General features: G+C 32.9%; 2 protein-coding genes across 6 annotated transcripts in view; one reads left to right on the top strand and one right to left on the bottom strand.

Annotated features, from left to right (window-relative positions):
• LOC143250718 (uncharacterized) overlaps positions 1–7857 on the bottom strand; it is a 38816-nt gene extending 30959 nt beyond the window's left edge. Inside the window, exon 1 of the mRNA XM_076501650.1 lies at positions 7770–7857. Coding sequence (XP_076357765.1) covers positions 7770–7797 — 28 coding nt within the window. The 5' untranslated portion in view covers positions 7798–7857. The remainder of the gene's footprint in view (positions 1–7769) is intronic.
• On the top strand, positions 4702–16425 carry LOC143250715 (5' exonuclease Apollo-like). Of its 5 annotated transcripts, XM_076501645.1 has the most exons (5): positions 4702–4836; positions 6633–6696; positions 7081–7377; positions 9431–9646; positions 14463–16425. In XM_076501645.1, the coding sequence occupies exons 4-5, from the start codon at positions 9443–9445 to the stop codon at positions 15600–15602; spliced, it is 1344 nt and encodes a 447-aa protein (XP_076357760.1). In that variant the 5' UTR covers positions 4702–4836; positions 6633–6696; positions 7081–7377; positions 9431–9442; the 3' UTR covers positions 15603–16425. The 5 variants fall into 5 exon arrangements, with proteins under 5 accessions (XP_076357760.1, XP_076357759.1, XP_076357761.1 ...); XM_076501644.1 differs by lacking the exon at positions 7081–7377; XM_076501643.1 differs by lacking the exons at positions 4702–4836; positions 7081–7377 and adding an exon at positions 4848–5181.
• Positions 16426–17315: the final 890 nt, after the last annotated feature.

Here is a 17315-nt window from a genome sequence, read left to right as displayed (position 1 = left end):
GCGTAGATCCTGGGGGGATGGGTGGAATATATTCCCCCTTCAATTTTGGTGGGAGGTATGGTGCATACAATCACCCCCCCTAGAGTTTGGTCTATTGAATTGTTTTATTGCATCACAGGATTACAAATTGTGTGTTTGTTCTTGTGATTCTCGTGTTCTTAACAATCGAATTACATAATTAGGCCTGGATGTAGGCTTTTTCTGTAGCCGAAATGTACATCTTTAATATAGGCGTGCTTCTAAGCTTTTCGATCTAAGCGATAGTTCGTAAGTATCAGTCAATAGGCCTAAGTATACATGCAAGGCTTGCAAGCACTATCACAGAATCTACCTACGTCTTGTACGTAGTGTAAGATTAAGTAAAATTTTCATCACAACAGATTGAACAGAGCATGAAATTCGAAAATATTACTCCCAAGCGTAAACACCTGTGATCTAGATCTGGCAGGCCATTTGTAGCTTGTAGCTGCATCAATCTTATGTGTATATTGTGCGGTTTTCCTACGCCATTTGTTTTTATGCATGTTTACCCGGTTTTATTGTCAAACGCCTTACTCTCCTTAGCTGCAGAAGTCGCTGACCATAGTGTACAGTTAACGACAGGTTCGGGTCGCTCGGATCCAGACGCGCTCTACATCACCCCTATCTGCTCCCTTCAGTCTGAGCCTCGATTTTACAACAGGGCTCATTGGACCTGTGTTTGTGGTCCTCATTAATCCATGAAATTTCATATTATTATCACCCTCTAATAAAGTGCTGGTACTTTATGGTAAAAGAACAATATATTCTCTTATCATAGATAGTAAAAAATATTGTTTTTTCTTGTATAATTAGAACACAAAAGGAGCAATTTTAATGGCCTGAAGCCTCTACTCGAATTGTATTGCTAGTTTTTGTTTAGGTGTTTTTATTTAATAGACGTGCTTATAGACATTATATCACAACGTGTTTGTCTTTTGATGAGCTTTAACGGGAATATAATATATTTGTGATTCTTTAAGTATTCTTCGAGAAACTTGCAATTACTTGTGTTGTAACTAGCACACATTATTGTCCCAGCGATGTCCAGGCTATCAGTCGGCTCGGTAGTCACTGTGAAGTTCGCGCGTTCGACTTAAATACATTGTACAGTTCAGTCCTACTTCCATTGTGTTCTATCTTCGTTCGTTGTGCGTTAGAGTTTTTCAATAAAGACTGTATTTTAGCCTTTGAGACATCTGGGAAACAGATTCCAATTATGACAAGCAAGCGTCTGAAACTTTCCGATATTAGACAGTTCTGCAAGCCAGTTACTAGTACTACAAGTGACAATGCGGATGCAGATAATCCAACAACCTCAAGTAAAGGAATAGAAACTTGCCATACAGAGGAAATACCATGTTCATCAGAGAACGAATCTGAAAATGCTTGTGCAACTATTGCACATCATGAACCACCAGACAGTTGTCAAACAAGTTTGTGCAGTAATGAAAAATCTGACACTCCACAGATACAGTGTGGAAAGTCATATCATCCAGGTGCACAATTAATACCACGACAGAAAGCAAAATCTCAAAATATCAACTTCCAGGTCAAATGGTTTGATGAGTTCCTATGGCTGCACTTCAACAATCAGACTCAAAAAGTCATATGCTTTCATTGTGCCAAGGCGGAAAATAGAGGCCTTTTTACAGGGAAACCCCAGGCTCAGAATGAAATAATGGAGATGTTCAGCCATTAAAATACTGATGAACATAGCACACAAAGTGCAGCAAAGTAATTTTTTTTTTCACTGCGGAGCACACAAAGCTAGTTTAATAATGCAACATTCAGTTACAGCTTGTGAATGTGTTCGAGACTCTATCCAGTGGGTACATGAACTTTGTGTCTTACTTCAGAGGTCAGGCAAATACAAGACACTCTCTGAAAATATTGTATCATCAGACATCCACAATAGTCCAGTTAAATACATCCGTCCACTGTGTCCAACACGCTGATTGTGCCGCCTATCTGCAATTACATGTGCCAATGATCACTACAGTGACATTGTTGATTCTTTGTCTGAATTAGCAAATGGAAAATCAAATGTAGCAGTGAAAGCATGAGGTCTGCTGGACAGATTTGACAAAGGAAATACAGTTTTAGGATTGTTGATGGCTCAGCATCCATTAGTTGCATTAGAGGAACTAAACCGTGCATTCCAAGCAAAATCAGCGACAGTATCTGGCATGATTGAAGCATCTGCAATGACAGTTGAGCAATTGCGGGTATTGCGAACAGAGAAAAATTACAAGATATTTGATGAAACTGAGAAAAAGGTAACTTCCCTAGATCTAGTGCCTATTGAACTACCACGCATTCGCAGACCCCCCAGAAAGATCACAAGTGATGGCTCAGCACACAATTCTGCAACAGTTAGAGATTACTACAGAAGCCAATATTTTGAATTTGTGGACACAGTCATAAAACATCTGACCTCTAGATTCAATGCAGACAACAATGATTGAGGCAATATATTGCACTTGAGAACATGATCACATCGAGCAAGATTGACATTTCGGTTATAAACTTCTATCCATAAATCTCTGCACAACGTCTCGAGTTTCAGTTGCCTATGTTCAAAAGAACAACAAAAGCAATATCTCTGAAAGATGCGAAGGATGCTTACTGTAAAATGCATGAAACAAGTCAGCAGATGTTTAGTGAAGTGTTTCTTCTCATGAAAATTTTGCTTGTGTGTTCAGTATCCATCTGCAAATGTGAACGCAGCTTTTCTGCATTAAGACGATTGAATACGTGGTTAAGGTCGACTATGTCTCAGTGCCGCCTTAACAATGTGGCAGTTTGTCACACTCACAAAGATGAGGTCGACAAGATAAATATAGAAGAGCTTGTGAAAGAATTCATAAATAGATCATCACAAAGGAGGTCTAAGTTTGGGAACATGTAGACTAGAGGACTAAATGAATCTTACTTCAATGAAAAGTATGGATAATTATGTGCTACATTGTATTGGTGTGTAATTTTCAAGAGTTCTCAAAGACATTTTAATTATTTTTATCAAACAACATGAACAGTTTTTCAGTAGATATAAACTTATCAAGGGTAATTACTAATTTTATTAATATTTGAAAACGTAATTCATGCAATGAAAGTTATTAGTAACCTTGTCAAGTATAATGGCCATCTTTTATACTGTGCAGTGTGCAGGAATAAATTCATGTGGCAGTTAATTTGTGACACATTTGTCTTTATTCTATTAACATTTTGAAAACTGTTCACAAAACCTGACTTATACAAACCTACATGGTAACCTTGAAGTATCGTGGCAACAAGAGTACTCTGTGACTGCATGTTTTCAGCTTTCAGGTTCACGTAATCAGAGATTACCAATTTGCAAATTAAACAGTCCACATGAGTGGTTGTAAATAATCTACGCCCGTGCCACTGGTGAATATACTAATTAAGATAGAAAAAGAAAATAATATGAATAAAGATTATAAAATTTCACAATAGATGTTAATTGCCTTGACAGTATTTATTATGTATATCATTTTTAAAATGTTAATATCCCATCGTGTGGCTTGGCTTTAGGTTCATTTTGTATAAGAAGTAGTAGTCCTACCAAAAGTTTTATACTACACACATATTTGGTAAGTCTTGAATAGGTACCCATGCTACTGAAAATTTCATGTTTTAAAAATAACTAAATAACTCTGGGGAGTGGTGGGATTCAAAAATTTTAAGAAGGGGTTCGCGCGAACCCCTGCGAACCCCCTGAATCCCACCACTGACTCTGGGGAATAATGTCTCGAATGGGTAATTATTGCGTTGATTTTTGCAAATTTCAGGAATGCAAACAAAACTTTTCAGTTTTTGAAAACAATTGTTTAACAAGGATTCTTTATCACTAAATCATTGATATACACTTATATGTCAGAAATTATAAAGGAAAATACCATGAAAATTCTAAAAGAATTAGATAATTAACCCTTGCTAACGATGAATACCTTATTTTCATATTTTGTAGTAGGGTAAAACCATATTATTAAAAAACACACTTGCAACTTTCATTCCTCAACTTGATTTATCAGTAAGATTGAATTCTAAGGTACTTTAATACAGTACCATGTAGTTTAATTTAAAAAGCTCAATAACTGTAACTTCTAGTATGTCCTAACCATGCGGTCCGGCATGGCCAGGTGAGTTAAGGCGTTCGAATCGTAATCTGAGGGTTCGAATCCCCGTCGCACCAAACATGCTCGCCCTTTCAGGCGTGGGGGCATTATAATGCGACAGTTAATCCTACTATTCATTGGTAAAAGAGTAGCCCAAGAGTTGGCGGTGGATGGTAATGACTATCTGCCTTCCCTCTAGCCTTACACTGCTAAATTAGGGACGGCTAGCGCAACTAGCTCTCGTGTAGCTTTGCGCGAAATTCCAAAACAAACAAACATAACCGTGCGGCTAATGCGGAAATCTTTGATGCATTAAAAATGTGTCTCAGAACGGCTGGAACATTTTTATTTCAAAAGGGTTTCTCGTCATCAAGAATTACTTTGATACATTAATGCGGAAATCGATTTCTATATAACTTTTGTCTATTCCCTACAGGTGGTTCCTCTTCATAATAATAAGAGTTATATATATTTTTCAAACAAAATTGTTTAATTCTTCGTGATTTTGAGAAAGTGTTAAAGAGTGAAGACGGTTTGAATATTTAAAATATCGTTCCTGACATTTAGTCTCAAATTGAATGAGTGCGTTATAGATGGCGTTATCATTATCTTCCCCCCGCCTAATTTGACAAACTGCTAGTGTACTAATTTGAATTGTATTTGTTACAGTGTTGTATTGGTACGGTAATTGACGATACTATTAGCAACAAGAGCACTAACTGTTATTTTGTTGTTGTTGTTCTAGTTGAAATGTTGTTCAACTTGTAATTCATTTTTAATAATAAGCTTCATCGTGCTACTTTCAAGTCAATTTCGTATTTTTTGTTTAAATTAAAATTATTCTCAACTTCGCCAAGTTCAAGTTGTAAACTGGTTTTACTGATTTTTTTACTTTCATCACAAATTGTATTTTCCTGTTAACATCTAACATGTAAATAACTTGTATCGTAAAAATAAAACTAATTTTAAAAGCCATGTCAAGACGTTGTGAAACAACATACAATCCCAATGTAAATTATGACTTGTAAGTTAGTAATTCAAGGTAAATTTACGTCTGTTAATGTTATTTGACCTGGCGCCAGTGGTTAAATTAGTCTAGAAGTGATTAAAGCAAGAAAGTTAAAAATAATTTTCGTAGGTTAAGATTTGGTTTTTTTCGTTTTAAGTTTGCTTAAACAGGATAAGGAATATCCTAATCCTGTTAAGTCTTATTATTGTTTTAACATATTTTAAAAAATAAAATAATAACCCAACATAAGTTTCTTTTAGTTTTGTAAGTTTCTCCCAAGTGTCCAATGTTTTGATGATGTTTAAATGTAAACCATCTTAATTAAATACCTTGTTAAGAAAATTTTCTTTAATTAGAATTGAGTATTTCATATATGAAATGGAGCTTAAAATGCTAAGGCACCACAGAAAATTTTGTTTCTCTTCTAAATTTTTGAAAATGTTGATGACATGATGGTTTTATTTCTCTTTCAACTATTGTTTGTTATTTATTTTAGATAAGGCTTCAGAAGGTGGCTGCTTAGCCATTTTAATCTCAGTAAACAAACGTTAAAATTTCAAGAATAAAAGCATACAGTTATCTTCAACCTGTAACAACTTTAAAAACTCATCATAATATAAGGTTTGACAGCAAACTGCCATTCACAACTTGTCATCAACAAATATAACAAGAATACTCTAAAGGAATGTTATTTCATTGTTATGGCATTATTTTAAAATTGCAATTTTTATGTACTAGAAAATAGATAAGTGTGAAGTAAAACAGTTACTTTTTAAGATAATTATTACTCAAGACTAAAGCTGTTCTTCATTAAAAGAAACTTGAGCAATTGTATGTTTACCACTAAATTAACGTATTAGCTCAAATTCAGTCCCTCAGATGAATAAGATATTTTAACTATAACTAAGAGTGCTTGATATTACAAATCAAAGTATAGATAGACAAAACATGATTATTAAAATTATTGAATCTATAGTGTAATATCCTTGCTGCTGACCATTAATATTTGCTGTTATTATGTAATTTTATTTGTGTAGAATGATGTTTGTTTGAAGTTTGTGTAACGTTTTAGAGCTTTGGTCAAGGTTATGTGCTCATTAATAATGCAAGTTTCTGATGTGATGTTTATGCTAATATTATTCATTGTAGTATACAACTGAGCCTGGATCTGCATTAATTACAACTTGAACAATCTGTCAGATTTGCTAGTCAGGCTATAAATCAGATAATATAGAAACAAATACTGAGATTAAATTTGGTGGTGAAAATGTAATCCCACACACTTCTGTTTTCATATGTTAACATTTTTGTCACTTATTGTTTGTAGAGTACTGAGATAACATCTTATAAACTGTTTCTTTTGGTGGTACACAGAAAAATTTATAAAAAAAAACATTGTTTATTGCCCTTGTGGCCTCCTTGTGGGTGTTAAGGAAAGTATGTATTATGATATTTTTTTTGTTTAGAAACAGTCCGAAAACTATTGGCATTTATGTGAAATTCAAGATTGTCACAAAAAGAAACGAACTGGTAATAAATATATCTTTCTGATGGAAATATTTTTCTAAACATATTGATAAGTTAGTAGAAGAAACAAATGTGTAACTTATGAAATGGTGAATTATACTTTAAAATGGAGAACACCGTAACTTGTAAAGTTGAAGAACTTGTTATTGAGAATGATGTTGAAAAGTGGTTGTGCCATTTTTTTTACTAACTTCAATTTTGAATTAAAAGTTGTTGTTTTTTTACTTACATTACCTGCAAAAATATAATAATTTATTATTCTTTGAGTGCTCTAAGTGATTTTGAAGGAACCTAAGTAATATTTTTTGCATGTTTTACTGATTAAGGCAATGAAGAAATTTTTAAGCTGACCTCTTAACTTAGGGGAAAGAATGATTTCTCATTTAGATTCTGTGTGTGTTGAAAAACTGGTAGTTAAAAATAGCTTGGAAGTAAAGTTCCTCACCTTGACATTGATAACATCTTGGGAATAGCAAGGGCCTCTTGGTCCATTACAGTTATCAAACACCCATCTGCCCGACTTTTCAAATACTTGTCAAGACCCTAAACCTTTAAACATGCTTAACAAAGAGTTGGTGAGATTTTAACTGTTATTTTTTTGAAACTCATTTAATGTGATTACAACAATAACAAACAGAAAGTCCTGGAAACTGTTGGCAGAATCTTTCACTGGATTTCAAAAAAGTAATTGAAAAGTTGGTAATTAATTAATGATTTTGAATATTTAAAAAAAATTAATGTGTAACCTAAAACCAATTTCACTATCCTGTTATTTAAGACACTTGTTTCTAATGTTTTTAGTTTTGTTAAAATCAAAGTAAAATATGATGTTATATATATTTTTATCACATAATACTTTGTACTATTTTATGACCTATATCATATATTATACTCGTAGTTAAAACTAAAGAAGTCACTAAAAAACTTGTTGGTTAATACATTAGCTGAGATTACATTTGTTGACTTTCAAAAGTTAGCACTATGTTGATTTTAACATTGTTCTTTTTATATAAGTCAAAATTAAACTTGCATGTACAATATAAGTAATGCAGGCTTATAAATTCTAATTGCATTACCTTTGATTAAATATTCAGTATTCCCCATTTTCAAATATTAATTGTGCTTGATTTTGGTGTAGGACAACTGCCAATCACATCTAAATATTCCTAAGTCCCAAAAGAAAACTCAATACATGTACTTCAGAGGAGGATAGACTAGACTTTAAACCAAGATGCCACCTACTGTTAGCATTTTCATATAGTAACTGTTTAGTAATTAAATTCCAAATAACACTAATTGCATATAATCTGTAAAAATACAATTGAAAAGTCAATACCTTTGTGAATTAAAATGCTAACAGCTTATGATATCAGTGTAATAACACCATATATTATGTTATAGATTGTAACTGAAAGGTCATGAAAGATAAAAATAACCTTGTTTTTACTAGTTAAAGGTTAACTATGAAACTGCAGCAAATGTTCTGCTTAATATTAAGTAATTTATAAAATAAACTCAAAGCAACAAAAATAATCTACAATATAGTAAGATATACAAAACAAAATGTTACGTTTTTTTATATCTATTAAAATCTAACCATATGTATAACACATATCTTGTATAATAATTGTGGTGTGTTACTTTGTATCAAACAGTATATTCAAATACAAGAAAACAACTGTAGTAAAATAAATAATTACTAACTTGTTTATATGTCCATAGATGGCAGCAGTATTGATAAGTATTAGCAAAATGTAAATTTGGTCAGATGTCAAATATATCTTCACTTCTTTGAAGTCAATTGTTTTCTATAAACGTACTATTATTTCTTAAGATATACCACCAGAAGCATATTTCTACCCTTATTTAGTATTTGGAGTGAGCGTTTTTAAGATTGTGAATTAAATTATTTTTCTCTATATCAATTAATAGAACAAACCTCTTAATATCATTTTAAGGTGTTTACTTTTATAATAAGTAGATATTTTGTGCGAATATGTTTTGATACTGGTTTTACCTACAAATTAATTTGTCATAAATTACCTGTTCGAATTATGGTGTATTGAGATTATCCAGTATTTTGTGGTAACATATTTCCTGTGTGACTAGTGATGTTCTAAGTACTTAATGTAATTTTAATTAAGTATTACAAAGATATGCCTGGCATGGGCAAGCACGTAAGGCGTGCAACTCGTAATCCGAGGGTCGCGGATTCGCGCCCGCGTCACGCCAAACATGCTCGCCCTCCCAGCCGTGGGGGCGTTATAATGTGACGGTCAATCCCACTATTCGTTGGTAAAAGAGTAGCCCAGGAGTTGGCGGTGGGTGGTGATGACTAGCTGCCTTCCCTCTGGTCTTACACTGCTAAACTAGGGACGACTCGGTGCAGTGGGCTAACAACCTACTCACTTAAATACTTGTTGAAGAATCCGCAAGCGAGTGCAGCCCTATGTTCCTTGATGGAATCTAATGGTGATAACTAACTAACTAACTATTACAAAGACATGTCCTGCTTTATTTGTATTTGAAAAAGAATGAAAAAATTAAGCAGTTTTAATTTGTAGACCATTAAAATTATATGCTTTAAGTTTTACTTTCTATTAACTAAATACATTATCGATATAAAGCCTTTCTGCATTGTTGTAATTGTAAAGCAAAAGCTAAGGTGTCCTTATAACTTCAAGCAAATTTGAGTGATACCATTATGGAAAAATCATTATTATTTTTCTCTCCCTAGTCATCTGGTATCATGGGAGGAAGCAGAAATGGCCATATTATTGCTGGCACACCTATTGCAGTGGATTTTTGGATAATTTCAGAATGTTCATTTGTCAAGTTGTTTTTCCTAACCCATCTTCATGCTGATCATATAATGGGGCTGAGCAGGAACTGGTGCTTTCCCATCTACACATCTCCTGTCAATGCCAACCTGCTCCCGTTGAAAGTTCCAGGTGTATGTACATATATGGTGTCATTGTTATGTTTAAGTACATGAGTTGTTGTTATTTAAGTTTAGTTAAGAGACATAAGTGGGCCTGGTTGTTAGGACATTCAGTTTGCAACATGAGGGTCACAACTTTGAATTCCTGTCTCTGGACATGCCCATTCTATATGGTTGCTGACTGGGCCAGCCACTTGTGTTTAAAAATTCTTGACTTGCATAATATTGGCCAACCCCAAACTACTTAGGATTAAGGAGGTCTCAAAGGCAAAAAAAACTTGTATCCAGGAGCATAACAAAGTAAACAAAAAAAAAAAGTAGTGGACAATGCCTATTTAAAGAATTTCTAAAATTGTAAATATTTCCACACAGTTTTAAACCTTTAAGTTTTATGAGGTTGTCCAGAAATAAATGTTGTTTTTGAACTGTGAAGTTTGGAAGAGTATAAACCAGTGTTGTAAAACATGCTTTAACCAAAGTAAGCACCATTTGCTTCAACACACTTCTGCCAATGTGTAAAGATGTTGTTTATGCCCTTGCTTTAGAAATCAGAGTTTTTATGGTCAGTGAACTTTCTGAAAGCTTCTTCAGCATCTGCCTGGTTTTGAAAGCGTTTATTGTCCAAAGCGTTGTCTAAATGCTTGAAAAAATTAAAATCTGTTGGTGAAAAGTCTGGGGAATAATGTGGATGAGGCTGAACCTCAATTCCAAATTCATTCAGTGTTTGGAGCATCATCCTTGACAGGTCTCATAATGCTGATTTTGTTGATCTTCAGTCAGCTCATGTGGAACCCACTTATCCAACTGTTTTGTCTTTCCAGTCGCACTCAAGTGGTTGGCATTGCATGATTTGCTTGTGCCTAGCTTTTCTGCAAGCTCATGTAATGTTGTGCAAGGGTCTGTCTCAGCTGTTTCTTTTAATATGTTTTCATCTAAGGATGGCTTCCTTCAACAACTTTCGTGGTCTTTAAGACTTTTATCTCCATGTCAAAACCTGTACATTCAGTAACAGATTCATGGCTGAATGCTTTGTTGATGTTCCGTATAGTTGCGGTAGCTTTTTGTCTAAGTTTGAAGTCATTGAAGAAAACCAGATGAAAGTCCTTCTTGTCCATGCTGCCTTAGGAGTTGCAAAATTACTCTGAGTAGAGTTGAAACAGCAGACAATTAAGACACGTTGTAAGCAACAAATGTTGGATTAAACCAATCAACCAACAATAAGTTACTCAATATTCAGCTTCTAAATGTCATCATTGAGAATTCCAAAATTTATTTCTGGACAACCTAATAAAATTTAATAATTTATAAAGTGCATGTGTATTAGGGCTAAGCAAACTTTTTAAACTGATGAAGCTATTTCATGATAATTTTGAAATAGATTGTGACGTCAATTGGTACATACTTGGTGATTTTGAAAGACTATAAAAATTATCTATATGTACAAATGTATCAGACTAATGTCTGTCTCCCTGCAAAACTCCTCACCCAGCCTAATTCCAATTTGTTTGAAACTTCCTACAATTTTTTTCAACATAAGGGAAAGTTCCTAACAAAGTTTCATTTCAGTTGGGTCTCTCATTAAATCAGAATGAGACTTCACAAATGGTATATGTGGCAACTGGATTGCCTGACATGTTCATACTCACAATGTTGTGCATCAATAAGTTGGACAAAAGACATTATAAAAATTAAAATGCATTATTTTGTAAGTTGGACACCCTTGCAATTATCAATACTTTTGGCCATACTCTCATTGATGTCTCCCAAGGTTTGGCCAGTTTACAAGATTTAGGTTAGTCCTAAATGCATATATTAAGTTAACAATGCAAAACAATCTTTGTGATGAAAGCATAATAACAAAAACTAAAATTAAATTTATTAAACATACCATCTAAAAGCAGCAAGGAGCCTATTGGTCCATCTGGACTCAGTTTTGTTTTTTTTTTTGTTAAGGCTAATTTGGAATGTGATTGAGACCTAGTGAGCCGTATTTTTTACTCCAAAATATTTTTACATGTTCTTCTAATAGTAAAGACCATATGACAAAAATATTTCCATCAAATTAAAGAAAGAAAATTTTCAATTTTTCACACGATAATTTCATGTCACAGGATGTAAAGAATGAGCTGCCAGACCAAATTTGATCTGTGGGCCTTAAGTTGTGCACCTCTGACCCACCAAATTTGATCTGTGGGCCTTAAGTTGTGCACCTCTGACCTAGGCTGTTCAGCTAGTTGTCATTCAGATATTCAGCCAGGTTTCCTTTGCACATCTGAAACTTTTTTCAAGAAACAATTTTGAGGTACCTTAACCTTCCTTCCTTTTAGGTCTTTAATCCTTTCTTTAGGTAAGGAGCTCAAAATTGTAAATAGTATTCTAAATGTTGCTTTGTATCTCAAGACAGCAGATGTGTATGTTGAAACTTTTATTAAAATAAAATGGAGAACAACGTTTTGACTTTCTAGGTCATCTTCAGATTAACAAAGAGTTTGCATCTAGAAGGTCGAAACATTGTTCTCTACTTTATTTTTATAAAAGTTTTAATACCCACACTAGCCATCTTGAGATACATTTTTACTTCAAGTGGGTTTCTTGTTATCATAAATATTGCTTTATCAATGACCTACGCAGTGAAATTACAAACCTTTTAAGACTTGTATGAATTACTTCTATATATACAACCTCAAATACTTTTTGGCTTAGTAATAGCAACAGCACACAGCTTGGATGACTTTAAAAAAACTGATGAACCAGAACATAAAGATCCTTTTCTTTCATAATGTTGTTAAGGTTATTCCCCTCAAAACTATACTTAAAATTCAAATTGTTGTAACCTACATGTATTATCTTGCATTTATCATAATTACAAGCCATCTGCAATTTGTTCAAAACACCAAGTAATCTGAATCATTTTATGAAACAACAGCATCCTTCTTGCACTTAGCAACACCCAAAATTTCATAATCGTCAACAAGTTTAAGTAATTTATTGGCTATTCCTTCATCTGTGTGACTAATTTTAATAAAAAAAGAACAAAGATCCTAACATTGAGCCCAGGGGTACCACTATTTTGGTATTAATCCAGTTTGACTTAAGTGCATTTATTACAACCCTCTGTTTTCTTTGTGGCCACCTTTTTATCCAACAAGCCAATTTATCCCCCTACACCTATGGTTATTGTTTATTTAAAAAGTTTTTTACATGGCATCTTGTCAAATGCTTTAGAAAATCCAGAAACACCAAATCCACATGCTTACCCTCATCCACATAAGCACTAACCTCTTCAGAGAATGTCAAATGCTTTGCAAGATTTTAGCCTAGTGGAACAATGTTTACTGTTCACCAAAATTTTAAACTTTGATAAATGGCTGCAAAGCATCTTTCATCAGAAGTTCAAAATCTTTTATCGCCTCCCTTTGAAAGGAGAACAATATTAGCCAACTTTAATTTTATTGAAAACTGCCCATTATTCAAGTAGAAAGTGGCTTACATATTCAATCCTTCAAAACGCATTTGAAAATTATATCCGACTCAGAAACCCTTATTCTATATACTTCCTAATTGGATAACCCAGCCATTTCTTAATCCTCACACAAGTCTTTTTTTATTGTCTCTTTTAAAGGCTCTACCTCATCCTAACATTTTTCTTACCTTTAATGTATTTAAAGAAATTCTTATTGTTACTTTTTTGAATTTTTAGCCAACCTTTCTTCATATATCTTTTTCAATTTTGTTTAATTCTTTATTATCTGTAATCCTCTTCTCATAAGCCAATTTAAACTTCAAATTTGTATTATATTTCTTTAATGTTACACCTTACATACTTTGTTAGCCAAGCTTAATGTATTCTTATTGTTCCTAAAGTGACTTCAATGTGAAGACAGGATGGTAGAGCTCATGATGAGTAACAAACTCAGATTGGGTATATGTGCACTCCACAGTTGGTGTTACTATTACATAAAATATAGCTAATAAAAAGGAGAAAAATGTCTTGTAGATTACTCTAATATTGCCTAAAATAATTTTAGGTGCTGTGACTATTGAAGATTCCCTCTTGTTTTAGTAAATGTTCAAGTTTCAAGTTAAAACCCTCTTGGGTTACCCATTTTTTACATCATAATAATCAAACCTGCAATATGTTCCTTTTCCCATATCCAAAGTCGTCTCTAAAATAGAATTTCAGCTATCAAGAACTTGACCTTCTTGCTGTTTTTCTATTCCAGTATTACTAGTACACCAAGTAAAATAACTTCAGACTACCTATTTTAGATTTTAAACTAGAAGAAAAGCTATTACTTTAACCTGTTAAAGTGTAAAAAAATCCATGTTAAAACAATTTTACTCCTTACTAAAGTGAATAAACTTGTGACCTATCTCCTAGTGTCACTAATTACACTTGCTTATGAAATCATTTAAACTTTTTAAGTTATATTAAAATTTCTATTTGTATTCAAGACATTTTTAAAACTAATTGTTCATCATATGTATAAGGCTTTTTGTAAATATACACTAGTTACACATATCTCCAAATATATCTTATGGTTATTACTACCTTTTGCTTTTTCATGCATCTGATACTTAAATGTATTAAATGAACATGTTTTTTGCATTTCTGTTAAATACTTGTTTATTTCATAATAATGTAAGTATTCCTTTTATAAATTGATGTTAACTGGTATGTTTTGGAATAACTAATTATCATAAGACAGAACATACTAATATTTTGCTATTCAGTTATGAATATTACACATATCTTGACTGTATTGTCACTTTACCATTTTTAATTGTTACTGAAATATGTGTTTAATATTAAACTACATTATTACAGTTGGACCCTGCTCTTGTGAAACCTCTGCAGTTGTATGAAGAACATCTTATCCCAGTTTGTAAAAGTCAAACCTCGTCCACTACTGTTACTGTGACTCTTTTTGAAGCTAACCATTGTCCTGGTGCAGTAATGTTCTTGTTTCAAGGAGAGTTTGGAAACGTGCTGTATACAGGTGACTTTCGTTACAAGCCAGACATCTTGAATGAAAAACTGCTACCAATTATTGATGTATTATATTTAGACAACACCTACTGTTCTCCAGCCTGTACATTTGAAACTCAGGACGAGGCGACACGAATAGTGATAGAAAAAGTTAAGGAGTTACTAGAAGAGAAGAGAAAAATTTTAATTGGTGTAGATAGTCTTGGAAAAGAGAATCTTCTTTTAAGCGTTTTTGAGGAAACAGGTTGTGAAATAAGTGTCACTGAAGAAAAGATGAAACTACTGAAAGCTTTAGGTATTAGTTATATTGCAACACGTTTAGATTCCAAAATTATGGCAGTTCCAACACAAATAATCAATGCCAAAACCATGATGCACTGGAATAAAGTATGTCCTACTTCTGCCATTTTACCAACAGCTAGATTTGTTGGCTGTGGATCAGATCCTTATGTCAGTTATAGAGATATTTACATTGTTCCGTATTCAAATCATTCTTCTTTTTCAGAGCTTAGATTGTTTGTTGAACTTGTTCACCCACAGTCAGTTGTGCCTATTGTCCCTAAAGATGCTAAAGGCATGTTTGGTAGAGACATATCTGATAGAGCAGATATGAGTGTATTTTGTGCATTACTGAGAAAAGAAAAAACTGATGCAGAACTGGAAATGAATTCTGAAGAGTATTGGAAAGATTCTGAAGATAACTTCAGTATTGATGGTTCAGGAGACTGCATAGGCCCTGATTTTAGATTAAAGGTTCAGCAAAGAACTGCAACAAATGCTAGTATTATAACAACCAATGAAATTGAGACTAAAAATGACTGTGATAGAACATCTGAATGTATACATTCATGCAGTAGTGATGAAGAAAACACTGTGTGGGAAGTACTTCGTTTAAATGGGGCCAGCCCTATCCCAGAAGTAAGGTATTTTACTCGAAACCCTTTTGGGATTTACTTTAAAAAAAATCTTAAGCCTTGAAAGTTTACTTTATCCCTTCAAGTAAAATAACATTTTTATTCTTTGTTGCTGTTGTTATAGAAAAAATTACAGTTTTTAAATCTCTACTTTGTAAAAATCTGTAATTCTACTCTTCAGGACATGTATACATCAATAGCAGGTTTACATAAAGATAGCTTGGAAACAGTTTTACTCTAAAACCTTCACATCATTTCTGAATGACTTTCGTGTATTGATGTCAGATTGAGTGTCTGAAAAAGAACAAAATTATGGTTCATGGCACTGAGAACTGGTTTTATCCAACTTCAACTGGTCCAGATACTAAGGATTGGTTTGTTGAATTCCTACAACAAATTCTTCAGGGCTATCTTCACTAGTCATCCATAATTTTCAATGACAGGCTTGAGGGAAAGCAATCACTCAACACCACCCTCCCATAACTCTTTAATTAATAAACAGTGAGATTGGTAATCACATTATAATGCCTCCACAGTTGAAATTAGAGGGGCATGTGCTGTAATGGCATATCTAGATAGAGAACTTTTACTAACTCTTTGTTACAAGGTTCGACAGTCTCATCTGTAATTTATCATCTACATTACTAATATTGTCTTATGTAATTACTTCACACTTTACATGTTTTTTTTTCCAAATTCTCAGGTTTGATTAATTAAACAGCAGTCAAAAGGGAAGTAAACTAAAAAGTTAATATCTGACCATCTATTTTGTTATTGTTAATCTGTTATGTTACTTTGTATTTAATGTTTCTGATGAACAAAATGAAGATGACATGTAATACTCAATGCTCATTTTTCTTTATTAAATCATTAATTTTTAACCAAAATACTTTATTAGAAAGACTTGTATTTACTAAAAGCATGCCAAGTTTCACAGACACAGAAATCGTACCATATGGGCGATGTATCAATACGGTTGTGTCACAGCATTGAAACCTTTTTAGTTGAAATGGTGGCAAGTTTCCATACTATGGCCCAAATATTGCAAGATAAATACCCTAACTATCCGGCCCCTTCTGAATCACACGATTATAGTTTCCAACATTCTTATTAAAGTTCATTAATAAGTTTAGAATAACAAAATAAATAGTTATTTCATTATAATATTATTTAAATCAAAATTAGTATTGTCTTATCAAGCTCATGTGGTAGTGAGGAAAATTTTCACAATAGATAAAGAGCAGTCTTATCTTTATTTTAATATTAATGTTATTCATGTTACTTTGTTTTTATTTTTTCTTAATTTTTGCTCTTACTGTTTTGTTTTTCTGTAACTTTGATAAAGTTTAGATATTGCTTATTAAAAAAATCCAGAGCTTTAAGTTACTCAAAAATAATTGTATAAAAGTAATTCTTTATGTACCACAAGAAGAAAGATTCATAATTTCAATGTTACCTACTACTTAAAAGTTCAACAAATTTTGTGTTTTGGTTTATTTTCTGGATAAAGTGTTTGAAAAAATTGTTGCATTAAATTCTATAAAAGTAGTCTTGTACAGTATGTTGAAAAATGAAAGTTGAAACATACCTTGGAATAAATCTCTTGATTAGATATTTTCTTTCGACAAACGTTGGCCTTCATACACAAGTCTTGACCCTTTCTCAAGATAGATATGAGTAACAAGTCTGGTGATAGACAAGTTTACAGGGTTTTAAAGAGAAATTGGTAGTTAGTTTCAGGAAGTTAGGAAAGACTTATTTTATGAACATTTTGTCA

The sequence above is a fragment of the Tachypleus tridentatus genome, chromosome 5 (genome assembly GCF_004210375.1).
Source record: "Tachypleus tridentatus isolate NWPU-2018 chromosome 5, ASM421037v1, whole genome shotgun sequence".
Classification (NCBI taxonomy): Eukaryota; Metazoa; Arthropoda; class Merostomata; order Xiphosura; family Limulidae; genus Tachypleus; species Tachypleus tridentatus.
Note: the sequence above shows the minus strand (reverse complement) of the source record. Positions and strands in the feature narration are given on the sequence as shown.